At 34.1% G+C, this 19870-nt stretch overlaps 1 protein-coding gene across 1 annotated transcript; it reads right to left on the bottom strand.

Moving 5' to 3' along the window:
* Positions 1-4278: 4278 nt before the first annotated feature.
* On the bottom strand, positions 4279-18686 carry LOC129216573 (soluble scavenger receptor cysteine-rich domain-containing protein SSC5D-like). Its single transcript, XM_054850787.1, has 9 exons — positions 18458-18686; positions 17189-17488; positions 16968-17098; positions 13431-13782; positions 12030-12419; positions 11116-11175; positions 9867-10292; positions 7808-8899; positions 4279-4325 (listed from the first exon to the last, which is right to left on the bottom strand). The coding sequence occupies exons 1-9, from the start codon at positions 18684-18686 to the stop codon at positions 4279-4281; spliced, it is 3027 nt and encodes a 1008-aa protein (XP_054706762.1).
* Positions 18687-19870: the final 1184 nt, after the last annotated feature.

The raw sequence follows: 19870 nt of genomic DNA on the forward strand, positions 1-19870 counted from the left end.
CAGTCCAACTTGTTTTGTCTTTACATCAAGCTGTTTTGGTTTCTTCAAATTCCTATTCATATTAGATAATAAAGTACAGTAAAAAAAATGCTTTTAAAATTTTTAAGTATAGATAAATCTTGTTATAATAAACTTCAAGGTACCGACAATTTTGTTTATTGTAGTGGCATTTCTGTGTTATGAAATCTGGGCAATGTAATGGCAATTAAAACAGGACTGAACATGTACTTCTTTGGAATAGATATTGCTATGCATTTTTATTTGCTGGGATGAGATTTTGCTGTATTTGTTTTCCTGAAAGTGTGCTTTGGAAATTTAATCCTATTAATTTAATTCATTTAAAAAATATTGTGCGAGGCAAAAGGAATGAGAAAGCCAATAGCAAATGCTGTAATTTTACTCTGCGAGATCCAAATCGATTTTGTGTCCTGTATTTCTGTGTTCAGCCGTGCAATTTTCTATGTGTGATCTTTAAAAAATGTGCATTGAAATAGAGGGAGTAGTGATAACTGAAGATTTTGAATGAATTGAGAGGTACTTAAGCACAAAAATTTAATGTGAAAAATATATGGAGCGAATGAACCACTCATCATCAACATTGTAGTAGTGGACTATGAGGGAATGCACTAAACACGACAAATGCAACACAAAAATTTAGGAACCATCAAAAAAAATAAGTGAAAAAAGCAGAAAATGAAAAAAGAATGTTTTTTTTTTCCATTTGCAGATGTTACCGGAGGCAGATTTTAGACAAGCACCATCAGACCTGTAATTGAAGTGCAAAGTATTAATACACCACTAATTCTAAATCTACTTTTTTTTTAAAAATGACGTCCCACTGACCATTTCCTGGTCATCAACATTGATTAAATAAAAAAATATGAAAAAAAAAAATCCTCCCCCACCTCTACCGCCGGAAAGAAAAAAAGAATTTTATGGCAAGAGAAGCCTTTTCTCTGTGTTCAGTGACAGTACTGTTGTTTGTAAGTGTCTACGTACCTAATTTCAATATTCCATGTCATGCCGTCATTGAGTCATGCAAGAGACATACAGACGTCACGAGAAAACTCGCAGTAATTATCTCTGGTATCCTCAAAATGGATGTTTCGGACTCCCGTATGTTTTTAAGTATCGGGTCATAAAACTGGTCATAAAAGTCAGTTAAAGTCGGCATTTAAAAAATTAGTCGGTAAAGTCGTTTTTATAATTTTTTTTTGTGAATTTACAAAATAATTAATTTTAAGTTAATATTCACTTTCAATTTTATTTTTAATTAATTTTTTTAGTTTCAGAAAAGTTTTATTCATTATACAATAAATATATGAATTAAACTAAACTTTCAGTCAAAAAATGTACGAAATTAGCTTTACATTATGTTGCTGCACGTTACAAACAAAGCTAGTATCTATTTTACTAAGTATGATACTCTTTTTGTTATGCCAAAATTTGTTAATTTTTAAAATTTTAGTCAGTATGTGGGCCAGTATTGGTCAGTATTTTATAAATTTTGGTCAGTAAAGTGAATATTTTTGATCCTCCAAACAATTTTACCCCCTGAGTATATACTAGCTTCGTTGCTTGGCTTTGTACGGTCCACCTTGAAAATAAAAGTTGTGTCAAGTGACATGTGTGTTCAACAATCAGGCTTGAACAAAAAAAAGAAAAAAAGTTAAAATTTTGTGGCAGATTGCGGAAAAATAACCAGAAAGGAAACATATTAAATTCCCTGATTACAGGAAAAGCCTCAAAACAAAAGCCAGAATTTTATTTCTTCATATTTGAGAAAAAAAATGGCAATACTTCTTTCTTCTCTATTATTTTCTTCAGGCTATAAATTTCAATATCAGCATTGATGCGGAAAGTTGAGATGAAGCACTGAATAACAATTTGAATGGAGGAAAGCCTTTGAAAAATAGGGATTTTATGCCGAAATATAAGTATCATAATTAATATAGTTTTTAATTAATAATCTCTTCTAATTATTATCGGAGGATTTTGTTAAATAACCCAGACATAAAGAGTGGAAAAATACGAATCTATCAATACCTGGTTCGATGGTCAGTTCACTCGTGTTCGGGAAAAGAAACTCAAACATAGATGAAAATATAGATACATACACCCAGTTTTTAATTACATAAGATCTACATGCAGTCAACCCCAAAAACAACTCAACATTCCTTCGAGAGTCAGCAAAATGGAAATTTAGGTAGATGTTTGAGTGAGAATTTTTTGTGAATAAAAGACAGTAACGGAAGTAAAATGTGTTGAGTTTATTTTTCTATCAGAAGAAGGACACCATTTATCTTGTTTTCCTGAATTTTGAGTTTTTGCGATAATATTCACGAATTCTTATTTTTAGATTGTCTTACCTTTAGATCTTATTTTTAGATTAATGTATGTAACAGACTGGTCTTGCTTAATTTTAATGACATTTTTAAGAACCCATTCTAGCAGTTAAAAAATATATATGCTTTTTATGTCCACTTATTGAAATTCAAACTGTGATGCGTAACATTGCTTTGTATACTTATGTCAAAGACTTTATTATTGCTTTTGAAATGTCTTCCCCAAAATAAAGCTAGATGCTTTTTAAGTTGGAAAGGTTATTCTTTTGAAAAGGGGATAAACAAAAAATATTATAGTGCGTAAGATTTCTCACAATCATGTTTCAGGGAGGGGACAGATCAGGGAAATCAGGGAAAAGTCAGGGAAATATCAGGGAATTTTGAAAAAATAATAAAAATTCAGGGAAAATTGATCAAATGAAGAATTTTTTTTTTTGCTTTGCAAAGTTAAACACCCTTTTTTTCCTATTCATTTTCCGCCAATTATTTGTTTAAAAAAAAGTAATATTAGTGAGATGTGATTATGCACTGACGCATGTTTGTGCATTTTTTTCCCCCTTAAGGTTAAAGTATTGAATCTTAAGTTATTAACCACAGGATGAATTTCTTAAGCTTCTGTGTCTGTAAAGTTGTTTATTTTACGTAGTTTGAATTTTTCTGCTAGGCGTTCCATGCTACGTAAAATAAACAAACCAGCAGGCAAAGAGGAAGTTGCCATTAAAGACTTTGCTCCATTTCCTTTACTCATTGTCTTGAAGTAGCTAGCGTACTGTAATCACGATTTCAAGATTTTTTTTTTTTTTTGATATTGATACTCTAAGAGCTTAAAAGGTATTTTACTTGGCGTTTTCGATTTAATTGCTGAAATTGAATGTTAAATGAAAATCAACTTTGTTTTTTGCCATCTTATTATTCGCTGTCGCTTTAGATTATACGAAGGTTTTTTTATATTTTTTATATATATATATTTTTTCAGACTTTAAAATTCTTTCATTTTAAAACCAAGTTATATACTATACAATTTGAAATCAATTATTGTTTTTTTACATTTCAATGCTTGTCAAAAAAGATATTTTTTCCGACTAATAATGAAATCATTTGAAATTGAGTTGTGTACATAAGTAAATATTTTTACTATTTTTTAATAGTTAAAATGCAGTATTCCTTCGTTAAAACCTAAGTTCTTGATTAAAGAATAGCTCAATATGACTGGTTGTTGAAAGCTTCCAATTTGTTTTACATAAATATGTCCATTATTTATGTAAGTAAAACTGCATTACTTCTATACTTTCACAATTACTTGTTATTCTCGCAGCAACAATTATGCTGCTTAAAAATTCAGTTCAAAATTATTTCCAAATAAACTTTTCTAGTTTTATGATGATTAGGTATTTCTTTACGAGTGGTTTTAATAATTTCTTAGAATTCTTATGTTTACAGGATACTGGAAGTAAAGCATTTGTTTTAGATTTCCTATAATATTTCTTGGTAGATAATTTAATATACTATTTTTACTAAAAAAAAAAGCTTTTTTTCAAAATATATTTTTTTAATTAACAGCTTAAAATGTTTTAAACACTGCATTTTATTTAATATGCAATGGTTTTCAGGTAGAGTAAAGGAAGAAAACCATTATCTATGGTAACGTAAATCAGGGAAATTCAGTGAACTTAATCAGGGAAAAGTCAGGGAACTTTTTTTCGTCGTTCCTGTCGCCACCCTGTGTTTGCATAAAACCATTCTAGTTCAAAACAAGCACATGAAGTCTGAGTGTTTCTGGACCTGGGTGCAACCCTAGGACTAGACGAACCGGAAGGGGAGGCATTTTTACTCGAATATCTAGAAGAATTTTTTTCATCACGAAAAAATGTTTAAAAGTATACAACGAACTTTTTTTTTTTTTTTTTGTAGCTTTGAAGCCTGTAAAGTTGTATTATTTACATGTATCCACTTCAACACTTTTGGCTATTGCTACACAGCCTTTTGAAAAACATCCTGGAGAGGAATTATAGTAGAGAATCCCGGAAAGTTCGGGACCATCGCTGTCCAGGATATCTGAATTTCCCGGTTTTCTGGATCGCTAAAAAGCGCTATTGGCCGTTCGTTTGTGAAACTTAAATTACTATAATAAAAAGTAATGCATATTAAAATAAGAAGAAAACAGTTCGGAAATGCTTATTATTGAAAGTTATCCATAAGACCTGAGACCCGCACATTCATTTTGAAAAGGGGGGAAAAACCACTTTTCCATGTTTTAAATCAAAATGAAATGAAGGGAGGGGCAAGTAACAATTTTTTGAACATAAATGTGCGATTTTTCGACTATAGTGTGTGAAAGAATTTGTATTCATGAAAGCGCTTTTTTTTTTCTTTTTTTATTTCCTGTAAAGGATTGGTGTTTGCGCTTACGGTAGTTATTGATAACTATTGCTTTTGTATTAAGTTCATACCAATAGAAATTTGATTTATGAGTCTTACGTTTAACGATTTCTAAATTCCACCATCAACCAAAAAAATCGCAAATCTGGTTTCCGACGTCACTTACGCTCCAAACGGCTTTAATTAGAGACTATTCAATAAAATATTGCATTAGAATGTGGCAATATTAATTTTTTTAGTATTCAGTTGGAATAAAACACGAAAATTTTAGACTTATGAGTGTACTTTTTAATTCAAGAAAATTTTTCGGAAATTTTGCCCCGCGTTAAGGATATAACCCTCTGAAGTTCGTTTTTGAAAACATTTTCCCGAATTATAGATGAGTAATATGGTATTTATTAAGAAACCCCTCGTATTCTTTTAGGTATTTCGAAAAAATGCTTAGTTTTTCAAAAATTGCCAAAAATGCGCATTTTTTAAAAATGGCGGAAAAATCGGCAAAAGGTTGCCGGTTTTCTGGTTTCCCGGTTTTTTGGTTCCCGGATAAAAGGTTCTGCACTGTATCTTCAACCCTCTCTATGTCTCTTTATAAGTTTTGTTTTGTGATTTTTTTTTTCAAATTTAGTCAGTAAAACTAATTAAAATAGAGCTGAAATTATCAATAAAAGAATTTAAAAAAAAGACAAATTTAAATGCACAGGATGTGTCAGTTGCGCGAATCACCGATGCTGTTACAAAATGCTGCTAATTGTACTTTTCTGTCTCATATCAAACAAAGTTGCTCCCAAAAGTGCGATTTTTTTTTGCAGGTGAGTCATAAATTTATACTCTTGATCTGTTTTCTGCTTGTCGTTAGTCCGTTACTGTCGCGACACACGTCTGCGTTGCAACGATAACGGTTAGTCCCGATTTTTTTTTACGCATTTCAAAATCCGATAGCATCCGATTCTGAAAACTTGATCGTTTTAGTTTATTGTGTGATTTCTGTAACTTAGACATCAATAATTTTCTATTAACCATTATTTTCTATCATGTATATTTTTTGATAGTCGAGAACTAGTAAGCTCATTTTTTGCCGCGCCCACTCGAAATTTTAAATCCAGTTACATCTGAATTGATTCAGGCCAATACTACCTGTAAAACCCAGTCTTTCTCTTGGGTTTAAGATTTTAGAGAATAAAATTTTCTCTAATTTTAATTGTAAATATTTAGGCTGCAATAGAAAGAAAAAATCGAAGAATTCTACTAATGCTCTAGTAATAAATATTTGCTAACAATGCAAATTTCCCAAATTCAGGCATTTTTTTCCATTTTTTTTTTAGCCTTTCTTAAAATTTTGGCATTTATGTTAGTTTTTTAAATAGTTTTATTAGCTAGTTTAAAAAATATTTTTCTTTGTGATTCCCCCCCTCCTTCAGGTTTTTCATATTCTTTTCACATGCATTTTAAAGTTCTTTTTTTTTTCTTATAACATCATTTCTCAAAATCAGTTTTTTCACTAATGTTTTGCTACGTAATATTAAAATCTAGTTAAATTATATAGCAATCTAGATTTTGTCTAAAGATGATTTTTCAAATGTCACTTCATTATGATTAAATTTTAAATAATAAAAATAATTAACAGTGCCTCTTTATCTTCGCGTATGTTAATCAGTATAACTTATATGCCTATCCTATCTATACGATCCACGCCCCCTCCCCCCCCCCATGTATGTGGGCGACTGTCTATGTATCCTTTTTCTGCTTTTTGATCTGGAAGTTCCTTTAAGAAAACGGTAAACTCAAAGGGTTCCTCTAAGTGTAGTAGGTTGAATACCTCTGTCTATCAGATGAAATAATGTTGTGTTAGACTTATCAGGCAAAAAGCCAAACCCAGTTGAAGATTTAGCTCGAACTTCAATTCTTGGTATCACACTGAATCTTGAGATTAGTTGAAGAATTTCGCTGTCTTTGCTAGTAAGTAGCTAGTGGATGGATATGTTTTTCATGTTAAAAATCAATAAAATATTTCTTATGCTACACAACTCCCTCTCCTCCAAGATAAATTTAATGGTTTAGTTACATTGGATGTCGAACATGAATTAGCTGAACAGCTTGATTTGAAAAACTGAATCAATAAATCTGTTGAAGGTCTAAAAGTTAGCAAAAATAAACTGAGACAATTTTTGTCAAGTCGTCCTGATATTAAGAACTAAAATATTTCATCCTGAATTCAAACTTATTGTTCCAATACTCTGGTTTCCTTTCTTCTTCCTTTCTTTTCTTTTTTTTTTTATTTGTCTTATTTAATTTCTTTTCAAACAAACTTTTTACTTTTTAGAACTATGAAATTCTTGCTTCGAAACAAACTTCATTCTTCCCTTAAATCTATTTTTGTGTTATTTTTTTTTCGCTAAAAATCATTAATTACTGCTGCGGAAGATTAGTTTTCTTGCTCCAAAATTATGTGTTGTAGCTTCAAAATGGAAACCTTCTTTCTTCTAAGTAAGTTTGCGGCCATTTTTCAACCCTTACAGAGACACATTTTGAGCAGCAGAATTTTTTTAAATTGAAATCAGACCTTGAATTGAAGGTGGCTGTTTCAAAATCTGTTCCCTTTTGAACGGATTCTGAACTAAATGAATTTTACAGATTTGATAGGATGCTGAACTAATATTACAAACCAATACAGGAAGGCAAAGAAAGTCATACGGTAATCCGACCTCCCTCAAAAGTCAGCAGCACAAGCTTTTTTTAGGCATACAAATTACGTTTAAAACATCATAGCTAATTTATTCACATTAAAATAATTTACAATTTATTTATTTATCTACCATTTACGAATTTCTTAAACAGTTGTTTCCATGTCTTTGGCTTAACATATTTAGGAGGTTTCCAACCAGCAGCATACGCCGGTTTCTTTGTCGTTAATCTTCGCATGTTTGTACTTGGCCAACCATAGCTAGGAAATGGTATTCCTTTCGGCCATCCTTTTGGCTTAGCAGGAGCTTTAGAATATTTTGATGGTCGAGAAGGCCATTTATATATACTACCCCCTATAGGAATGTTTTTGTCTTTCCTATTCTTGCTTTTCTTTGAAGTACCTTTTCGTGGTGGAAAAATCCATTTCCCTGGCGGTGGTGGTGAAGATGCCTTATTTTTGTCCTCTTTTGACACTTCAGGGCTTTTTGGTGGAACAGCTATTTTGGCATTACTAGGGAGTTTCGTTATTATGATGATTTGAGGTGGTTCTAACATATCTTCTTCCTCGATAGTTGGTGTTGGAGGAGGTTGAGTGGTGTCAGTCTTGTCCTTGCAGTCAGGTTTAGTTGTAGGCCACGTGTCTGGTACCGGTGTGGCTATAGATGGTTGCCAAGTTTTTGATGTTGAGGTTGGAGGTTTCCAGCTTTTCGTTGGTGGTGGTCTCCAGCTCTTCGATTTTTTCGATCCAGGCTTTTTCCATCTCATTTGAGGAGATTGTGGTGGTTTCCAGCTCATACTAGGTGGTGGTGGTGACGTTGTTTCTGTCATCATTATCGTTGTCGGTGGAACTGGTTGTTTCCATTTTATATTAGGCGGAGGCTGTTTCCATTTTAAGTTTGTTGGCGGCTTCCAACTTTTACCTACTGGTGCTGGAGGAGGTTTCCAAAGTATCGTTGGAGATGGTGTTGGCAAAGCTTTAGTTGTCATAACAGGAGGTGTCGTTGGTGGCCACGTCATGGTTGTTGGAGCTGGTGTTGATTTCTTCCAACTTGGTGGAAACCAACTTTTTGGCGGGGGTATCCAACTTTTTTCCTTATTCTGCTTCTTTGGCCATCCTTTCGGAGAAATCACTGGTGGAGCATCTGTGGGTGGCATAGAAGAGTCGCTGTCGTCAGAAATATTTTGCTCTGGACTATCATCAGCATCATCGCTTTCAGGAACGCCACATTTGATGGTCATTTTACAACCTCCAAAAGTCCATGTTGGTCCATTACTGGAATCGCGATTTGGCCACTGAACTTGATTCCATGGTGCCCTTACTACTGGAACGGCATCAACTGGTGGATCTCCTGTTGTTTTCCATGCAACACTTAACAGATTACTGCTTTTTGGAGGAGCACTTGTTTTTGGTGGGACAGGTGCTGCTTTTCCATCTTGATCCTGTGCCCCAGCTTTCCAATCACCACCACTTTTCCACAAATCTTGTTTATTACCTGAGGAAAAAAAATATAATGGGGAGTTTAATCAAATAAGATTAGATTGTAAAACGTTGCAAATACAAGGTTTTAAATACTTTAAATTTAAATTTTAACTTTTACTTTTCTTCTAGTTAATGTCATTTAACATGATGAATTCAAATCAAATTTCTGTTTCAATTGAACTTTACTGTACTCAAATTGCCATTAGGCAGTACTAAGTTATCAGACTTCGTACAAGGTAAGTGAGCTAAAGGTATCCATAGTTAAGATTTGATGGGATTGCATAACTTTCAGGTTAATGCAAAAACCTAAAGGTCAGGAAGGTCTAATGACCTGAAAGGTTAGGTTCAGGTTATGTGGACTCGGCTGATTTTTTTAAGATGAAGTTCTCACCTATCACACACAAGTGCAATTTTTTTGTACGATAAAATCCAATTTCAAAGCTATAGCTTGTGTGCCCCCTTTGGAGTATTGTGTTGCAAAGGAGGCCCATGTGTTGAAATCACTTGTAATATGTGGAAAACATTATTGGCATACTATTTTTACTTCTAGACGAGCAATTAGTCTTAAATTAAAAAAAAAAAAAATAACAAGGAAATACAGTATACATTTTTCAATGCAACTCTACCATGCTTCACTTGCACAATATTTTAATATAATTAATAATCTGTCAAATTTATCCCAGTAAAAGTGAATGTACTTAAAGAAATAAATTATCTTTCAGTAAATGCATCTTAACTTAAAGTTCTAACAATTTAAACATATGTAAATTAATTTTCAAATTCAGCTATTTGCATTGCAGCTGCATGTTTTACAATACAGTGTATCACCGTTTTATGATTCAAACAAATATATTAATTCTACTTATTGAGGGTGGTTTACCTTAGGAAGACGGGCCACATTTGGCGCACCTACCTTAGTTTAATGATGTGCAAAATGTTAAAATTTTTGTAAACTCAAAAAAGACATCTATGATTTTTACCTGTCGGTACATTAGATGGTGTATCACTTGCTTTCTGGACTTTCCACACAACTCCTCCAGAACTGGAATCATCTCCCCAACTTTCTCCTTCAGTTCTTCTGTTTGGAGGAGATTTCTTAACAGTACCACTTATAGGTCTTGAAGGCCACTTGATTCGTACACCATCCACTTTGAGAGTCGAGCCTGGAGTCTCATTCAAGTTGGCATTGCTGTTAGGTAGAGGCTGAGACCATGTAACGGGTTTCTTGTTTTCGCCTTCGTACCCATATTCATTCTGATTATTAGGGAATGTCCATGTTACGTTGTCCGCACTCCAAGGCAACGCACCTCCAAATCCTGTATTCCAAACAACATTGCTATTCCATTCATTTCCTTTCCATGTTTCGCTTCCATAGCCTGTGCCCCAAGCTCGAATCGGATTTTCAAGTTTTCCTGGTATTCCAGGATCAACAACTAATTTCTGTGGCAAAACTTGAACTTGACCTATATGAAAGAACAGGCAATGACGCCATTAAAATATTTGTAATTTTTGTAAATTTTGTTCCGTAAAAAGTTTGAAACATTTCATTAAATGTTTTTACTAAATGTAATGCTGCAAGTAAACTTTATAAAAGAACTAGCAAAAATACCCGGCGTTGCCTGGATTAGCAATAATTGTGAGAAACAATCGTTATTTGCATTTGTTTTCTGTTTTAAGTGAAAGAATTTAAAACACACCTTTTTGACGTGATTTAAAATCTAACTTCTTTCTTACTCATAAAACTAAAGTAGAAGTAAATAAAAAGAGCAAAATAGTATTCATTTAGAAACGAAAACACGAAATTTAACCACATACAAATTTGAAGAATTTCAGAAATATGAAATTAAACTTCACATGTTTAAAATGATTTATCAGTTAATACTTATTTTTTTTACACGGAGTCTTATCTTCTTTGTATGTCTATTGAAGTGTGAACTGTTTAAAAAAATGTAGCTGCGCGCCCGTAATCCCCTTAACCTTGCTTTAGTTATTTTTTAAAATTTCAATTATTGTGGGTCTTGGTGCGATTTAAAATGATATCGAATTTGCGGGAATCATTTTGGAATACCTTGGATAATGCTCCCCCTCCTTACTTTGTAAAACGGCATGTTACTAATTTTTGCTAAAGAGATATTGTCGCCAGATGCTGAGATACTTTTGGTCACCACAAAATGACGCTAAATAATTTCATACGAAATGTTTCCAAAATAAGTAGTAACATTTGGCGATGGTTTGAATTTGTGCACAAAGTCACATTAATGGAAGTTTTTGTGCTGTTTTTGGATTTGCCTAATTTAGTTGCTGGATTATTTTACAGTAAAAAAAGTTTTTAAAGATTCTTTGATTGGCGATATTTTGTGTACATGGTGAAAGCTGACAAACATTATTACGTAGTCTTTGACTTCAAAAACCGCGACAGTTGAAAAAACTGCCAAATGCATCCGCTACTGAAATTTTTCTGCATAAATTTTAGCGAAGTTTCTGCTGTTAGATTGGATAATGATTAAGTGTCCAATCAGCACAAATAATCAAAAAAAAAAAAAAAAAAAAAAAACCATTAATTACACTGAAGTTCCGTTTAAATGGAAAATAATTAGCCAAATCTAGTTATTATTAGCCAATCTTGGGGAAAAAACGTTACTTTGAGATTTGATTTGAGAAAAGCCTCAAACAGTCAGACGAAACACAAAAATATTCAACAATTCTAGCTATGAGCTGGGAGTTGAGATGATACACTAAATAATGAATTGGGTTGAGGAAAGCCTTCGAACATGGAACAAAAAAAGCTCATAACTCGTTTTTTATACAACTTAGAACTTTCTAACAGATGCCATCTTCAGCAGAAAAATAAGCGCTTTCGATGGACACATAATTTTAATATGTGCTCGTATTTTTTCACCGTCATATTGGGACATTTATGCGAAAATTGGGACTAAAATTGGAATAAAAAGGGAACTATCAATCGGATTTTTTTCGAACTGGTCTATAAACCTTCCCAGTACCAAACTGAACAAACGGTGAAAGTTTCAGCCAAATCTGCCGGGTAGTTTCTGAGATCTTAGGGAACAAATTTACCAAACTCCATTTTTATATATATAGATATAAAAACATGATTGATTGCAATTCATCTAACGCACTTTTACCTGCCACTGCTTTCGGAACCCATTGTCCTGAGCTCAGATCTTTGTTTGCAGCAAGCCAGGTGTCACCACCGTAAGCTACATTCCATCCAGTATTGTCCCCTTCCCACGTCTTACTGCCGTATCCTTGAACCCATTCAGGTCCATTTTTGACAGCAACTGCTTTCGGATTCCAAGATTTAGCGTCCGTTCTTACTTCATCAGCTTGAGGTTTATTTTCTGGCGAAATGTCAGTATGATCTAATTTGTCTGAGTTTTCAGTTTTATCTGTTCTATCTTCAGCTGGATTTGATCTTATGTTGTCATTAGATTGTGTTCTGTGTCTGGTTCCAAATTGTATTCTTTCCGTCTTTTCGATGTTCGTGTTGCCGGTGGGATTTCCGATTCGCCATTCTGTGAAAATTAAATAACATTAAAAACTGATACTTATTGCGAGCTGTAAAAAGAAGTGTAAATAATAACGAATTTCAATCAACCTTTAAAAAGTTTAAGAAGAGGTGGACTAATGAAAATGTTTATTAATGTTAAAATGGTCTCCTTTTTCTTCTAATTACTTCCTAGTTTCTTTCTCTTAGCTGTATGTGAGACGCGTGCAAAAGTTTTCGAAATCCTTCTTTGTTTGAAACAATTAGTCAATTACACTAATGTATTTCACAAGCACGCATAATGATTGTATAATGAATAGATTTTCCATAGACGTATGATGACTATAGTGTTGAGATGCAAAGCTGAGACCTGGATTTTAATCCTGGCAAGGGCAAAGATATACGGTCGGCCTTTAAATTCTTTCCATCATGTCATATTTTCCTTTTGGTTCCAGATCCCGTTTTCAAAGTTGTAAGCTGCTAGTGACCAATGGTGCAGTTCGTGTTCTTCCGGATACTCCTGAAAAGTGCGTAAGAGATCTGTCTCGCCTGGGTTAAATTCCATTATAAAAAGCTAGAAAGAAGAAAAACAATATTTGGTTTGTCTTTGTTCAATATCTCAGGAGCGAAAGTCCGTCGTTTAGAGGAGTCGGGGGGGGGGGGGGGGGGGGGGGGGGGGGGCAACTGCTTGCCTGGCTTTGCGAAATTAATGTATTTGCATATAAGTAGGAGTGTTTTCATTAGTTTTTTTGAATTTAATATGCATTGAGTATAGACTTTTTGCCTCCCCCTCCCGGAAAAATTTTAATGACAGGCTAGCTTACGAGATTTAATAACCTATTCTTATCCGTCTAAATGTTTCAGCTTTTGAAGCAGTCGGTAATTCTTAGCAAAGGAAAAAAAGGCGACTGATATTAAAAAGCTATTAAATAGTTTTAATCAAATTTTTGTTGGTATTAAAATTCTTTAATGAACAAAGTAATGAGCTGAGCTAAATAACCATTTTTAGGTATTATTTTACCACGCATAGTTTTCAAACCTGTGTTAATTGGCTGCACTTGGATTCCAGATGCTTTAACATGTTCTCCAGTTAGATTCCCATCTCCAGCTGTAGGCCAAGAATAGTTACCAGAACCTCTCACATACTGTCCAGGATCAGCCCAAGGTGAAACGTATGCATAATCATCCACTGGCCAACTGTAGTCATCCTCTTCTGATAAAGATCCATCGGCTGGTTCCCACAAGTAATCTGGATCAGCCCATTCCACGTCAGCAGGAGCATCACCCGCGCTAGTTACTCGCCACTCACCTTGATCATATTCGATTTTCCATTCCACATCTCCTTTATCGTCCACAACCTGCCATCCTTCCTGTCCTCCATCGCCAATCACCTATAAGCAAATTTAAAGGAGGCTGGTAAAATAGTACAATGAAGTGACAAAAAAAAAAGGTATATTTCCTTATTATTATGTTGAGTTCCCGCCATCACGCAGAAGTCCTCTAAAAAGAGGTGACATGTGCTCTACTAATGTCTAAGGTAATGTTAGAGGCAATTTACACTACAAATCCAACAGGACAATCCAATAATCCAAACTAGTGCAAGTAAAGGGCGCTTTATTTTGCAGGGAGCTTTTTTTTTTTTTTTTTTTGATGTCCTCAATAACGTTCACGTCTGGGGTTTTAGGTGGCCAGACGGAAGCGTTTAAAATCGGAACACTGCTCCTGCAGCCTGTCTGTACACTGTCAAAACTACGGGTGCCTTTGACTAACTATTTGGCTCCCTGGGGTGAAAACACCGGGCCTCAGGGTGCAGTAGAGGCTAGGAAGTGTGATTAAGGTGAATGACGCTAATAAATGTGAAAACGGACCTCCTAAATGCATGGGTGAAACGCTGGCGCATGCGCTCTCCGCTCTGACATCATTCAACCACAATCAATGGCGGACGCAAGAATAACTACGCACATGCACTTTCCCATTGAATGAAGTACGAAATTGGATTAAAACTTATAAGTTTCTGCGATTTACTCTTCAAAGTTTCGCGTAAGTACATGCATTTGATCATAGTGTAGCTTTTAAGGCTTTCGAACATATTTAAAATTGTTTCAAAGGTACGTTGATTCTTCAGTTAGCCGTTATATACATTTGCTATTCCGATCATGCATAAATTTTACCTAAAAATAGCTATCAGCACCGGATAAGTAACATTTACTAATCAAAACGCTTAAATTAGATGATATTTGAAAAGTTATTTCAACTATTAATTTTGACTATGTGGTTTTACTTGCTTGTATTATCAACAATCTTGTGGATTTTTAACTAAGAGATTCATTGTTAGCAATGTGATGCACTCAGCAAGTGAACGGAAACTGTAATTACGATGATGCAAATAGCAAAAACATAAAAGCACGAAAAAAAAAGGAAAGCGGATTGAGAAAAAGAAATTTCTTCTCCGTCTCGATTTTTTTTTATTTTATTTATTATCTCGTGTCTAAGTTAACTAGCTTTCCTCGGCGTTATTGCTTAAAGCGAATGACTGAACTTTTTTTCGTCACTCTAGTAATAGTAAGAATGAATAACTCGTTAGAATTTGTTTTGGCTTTTAATTTATCGAAAGACTTTTGTTCTTTTATATTCTTTACGGATATTCAAATGTCGAATCATATATACGTACGTACTAATATGGTGCTCTTTGATTAAAATTTCGAACGTGATGAAAGGTTTTATTTTTCCATGATTGCAACATAATTGAATATTTATTGTTCGTGTAAATGATTTACAAATAGTACCTACGTTCTTCATTTTCGGTACGATCGTGCTGCAGTAAATGTCAATAACATATTAAAATTACTGAGCAATCCAAGTGGATGTACGAAAATTATTGCACGGCAGACAAATTTAAGTCATGAACACTTCTAAACTATGTTCGAAAGTTGAAATGTGATCAAATGCCTTAAAGTACAAGTTTTAATCATTTTCAGAACTATTCAATGTGGAAAATGTACCAAGACCTAGCTTTTTATAACTCAAAACAATAAATAATAATGTATACAATTGTTTACGGAAATGCACACAAAACCGAGGGGGGGGGGGTGCTCAGCAACAGAAAACAGAGGGTGCCAATGTTCTGCCATAGGGTTCCGTTTTTCACCGCGGTGCACGCTGGGTGAAGGGTGCCGGTTTTTCGCCCGTGTTAAGGGTGCAATTTCGGCACCGTAAAGAGTGCCGCTGGTGAACAAGCTTTTCACCCTCGAAAAGTGCCAAATGCAACCTGTAGTTTTAACAGTGTAGTAATTTCTGACGCGTGGGATGATGAATTGTCCTGCTGGAGCTGTCCGTCAGAATGCAAAATTGATATGAATAGGATGTCTAATTGTCTATATATTTTTTACCAATTAAATTATTATCTACATCTATTAGGGGTTAAATCTTTGCAGTTTGTTCCAGCATTAAAAATCTGATGCAATCAAAGTGAAATTTAGATTAGTTGTTCTAAAATTTATTTATGAATATACAGTCGGACCTCCATATATCGAAGTAGCAAATTGCCGGAAAAAATTCGATATATAGAAATTTCGATATATAGAAACATCTTATTTTATCCTAAAAATATCCTAAACCATTAAAATTAAAGCTAATTTTCGTGTATGAAACCTAATTTCTAATTGATACGAGCATCGGATTAAATGAAAGTTAATAATTAAAAAAAATAACAGAAATTACATTTTTGCACCTTCATACATCTTCATTCTTCGGCAATTCAACTTGATCCGCAACATTAGGGGGTTTTCCTTTTTACAATGTAATTGAGAGAAAAGTAAAAAGTCAATCTACTTAACTTGAATGCTTTTTCTGCAGCTAAAACGATTAGGAACGATAATCAACATACAAAAGGGATGACTTGAAACTGATTTTACAATGTTACTGGTTACAACTAAGATATTTGAAATAAATTTGATGGAATTTAAGAACTCCAGAACGAAACAACGACCTATCTACACACCACTCAACCCCAAATTCCTTATGAGTTTCGTAGCAACCTTTAGTGAACATAATTTTATCCCCTAACCTTTATTTTTCATGAGACAAACAGTCTAAAAAGGAAAAAAAATCTACGAATGTCTCCAAAAAAAATTCGATATATAGAGATTTTTTCGATACATAGAAACAATTTTTCTATGTAATGAACATAGAAATTTGCTTGGATTTCGATATATAGAAAATTTCGATATGTGGAAGTTCGATATATGGAGGTTCGATTGTAATTGAACATGATTTGCTAAGCGACCGAGCTTACTTATGCTATCCATTGCTATTATAGAATAAGAATATTGTTTATGTGGATCTTACACGTAACAAAATAATTTGCTCGAAACAATGCGTCCTGAAAAAAAAAAAAAAAAAAAGAAAAACCTATCAACATTATTATTTGCTCGCCTTAGTCTTTAATACAAAATGTAAGTTCGTTAAACAATTAAAAAAAATCTTTCAAATAGGAGTATTTTCCACATTATTTTAACTAAGAAACAAGTCTATTAACCTGAAAAAAGAGAAGGGAAAAATAGTGATGTGTTCTTACTTTCCAACGACTGCCATCTTTGGGCATTATGTCTTCAATCGCTGGATCTGCTTGTTTTTGGTCAGTTGCGATTATATCACTCGGATTCCAAGCTGCAGAAGGTTTATCACCTTTAGGCCACACTAAGTACCCTAAGTTTGAAATGAATTTTATTTTTATGCTCAAATAAATAAACGTATTAGCAAAAGTTAGATGAAGCGATTTGTATCTTTTTTTCCTACCTCTCTTTTCTGCATCATTTGCTGTATTTGGAGAATTCGTAACTTTTCCTGCTGTTTTTGGTGGGTCTGCCTGAGATTTCGCGGTTGGACTGTTTGCAGAAGGAGCACTTGCGACATTTTCTTTGTTTGGCTTTACTCGGAGGATGTCTTTTATGGGCTGGTTGTCCACATCTCCTCTATCAATCGTTTGCAGACTGTCATAAATAGCATTTTCAGGGAAAGATTCCCAGATCTCGCCACTAGTGTGAGCGCTGGTATTGCCCCTGGTTTCGTAGTTAAAATATGTATCAGCTTTAGCACCTGTTGAAAAGAAATTCGCCATGCATTATGTAGGTCGAAAATTTTCTGTTACATCTTTATTTTGAATAAAAGCTAAAAATAATGTAAAGACAGTGCTAGTGATTCATAAAACGATGTTTCAAAAAACTATTCAAGTGAGTCCTTACATGGTGTTGTTGGCAAATATGACGTTTGATCTAAGTCACCAAATTTTTCAATTTAGTGGTGAATCCTAGAATTTCATGCTTAGAGATAGAATTTCATTTTAGAAGATAGAATGATTAATATTTGTTGACTTGTTTTTCACAGTTTAAATTTTGTACCTCAGAGCCAGAACAACGTAAGTCACATAATCGCAACTTTAGAGGAGGGAGGAAAAACTTTTGTCTGGCGCACGCACCATGCAAAATAGAATTCTACATACCATGCACGATTAAACAGAAAATCGCCATTTTTGGACTTACGTCAAAATCTCTGGCTCTGAGGTACAAAAATAAAAATAAAGGATAAAACTCAGCAAGCTTTTTTTTTTATTTATAAATATTTGATGTAGCAATGGTATAGTGCGTCAAAGTACATCACTTGTGACGCCATAAAGACCACGCCTTATTTCTAAAATCGGATATTTAAAGAAAATATCAAATAAAAAATAACTGTTGGGAAAACAAAAGTTTTTCTGGCTCCATGTTTTTTTTTTGCTTGTTCTATCAATTTCAGTGACTAAAAGTAGCACTTTTGACTGAAGGAAACAACTCCATTATCTAAAAGGACTTTTACTTATTTTGACTACGTGAGCCCGAAATTTTATATCTGTTTTCATTCATTTCATTTATAATTTCTTCTTGTGACAGCAAATTCTCTGGTAGTTCTCGTCGTGTTCATGGGACTCTTATTTTTGTGCCAACGACCCTCCGGTGTCTATGTAGTTTTTATAGCTCTATGATTAATTCTGCCGTACGAATAGAAAAGCTTGTTAAAATTAATACTCACCTGGAGGTTTGTTGTATACACGAACCCAAGGACTGGGGTTTGCAGAATCAAATCTCGGAGCTCTCCTCTGCTGTTTAACAATATCTTCTACTTTATTTCCCGCTGTCGATTGATTCTCTTCAGTATACTCTACTGTGCTATTTACTGGTACTGTAGAGTTGTCATTTAGCCTTTCCGTTTCGGCAAGGCACCCGGCAGTGAAAACACATACGGCGGCCAGCAGTTGCATGACCTAAATTGATAAAAAAAAAAAAAAAAAAAAAAAGATATTAATTTGCAGAAATAACTCTTTTAAGGGACACATCTATTTAAATAACATTGTTTCCAGTCCCTGTCCCTTTAAATCTTTAAATAGGGACCTCCATGAAATTGCCTCTAATTGAGGGACAGTCTCAGAAGAAACTAACATAAATGTGGTGATGTATTATTTTCTAAGACACTTTATTAAAGAACTCGAACTCTTGTGTATTCCTACGCGCGGAGTGAGATTGTGCGTGACGCGACCAGTTTTGGCGGATTGAAGAGGAAGATGGGAAGTGTGGTGGAAGATGTGTTGTTCTCGATGTTTTAATGTTTCTTGTTCTATGTTCCTGTATTCGTCTTGTGCTGTCAATTATTAAATGTTTATTAGTGTACGATGCCTTCATCATGCTTTGTTGTGTGAAGAATACCCCTAGACCAGCCGAGATCCTTACAAATGGGGGCACGGCCTTTGATTCCGAAACCTCGCCCCTTTGAAAGTTTCAACGTGTAGCTGTTCCTTCAACTTTAAGCGGTGAGTGACTCTTTTCACAATTTTCAATTCCTTATTTCAAAAACATACAGACGTGGTGTGGAAAAAATGAAGTCCAAAAAGAGAGATCAAAAACCTAAAGGCGCTGCAACTGCTACAGTGCAAACTGAAACCGAATATCCTAACGAAAACGAAACAAATATAATAACAAATGTTGATAATCCAAACACCGCATTACCGTACGTTACATTTTCTGATTTCGAAACTCTAGTTAAACGTTTCAATGGCGACGCAATGTCTGACGTCAACATTTGGATAGATTCCGTTGAAGAAGCGATCATACTTCTACATCTCAGTGATTTGCAAGCTTTGTTATTTTCTAAACGATTACTAGTAGGAAAAGCAAAACTTTTCATTGATAGCGAAATTTTGCCAACGTCTTGGCAGACGTTAAAAAAATTATTGCTTGCGGAATTCTCCGACAGTCGTTGTCCGGCTGAAGTACACAAATTGCTTTCGAACAGAAAAATGCGTTATAATGAAAGTGTCGAAGAATATTTTTTTAAGATGCGTCAGATTGGTTCGACGGCTAATATTGATGATTCATCATTAATGCATTATATAATAAACGGAATAGATGATACGCCATTTAATAAAAGTGTTTTGTATAATTGCTTGAA

This window comes from Uloborus diversus, chromosome 2 (genome assembly GCF_026930045.1).
Source record: "Uloborus diversus isolate 005 chromosome 2, Udiv.v.3.1, whole genome shotgun sequence".
NCBI lineage: Eukaryota > Metazoa > Arthropoda > Arachnida > Araneae > Uloboridae > Uloborus > Uloborus diversus.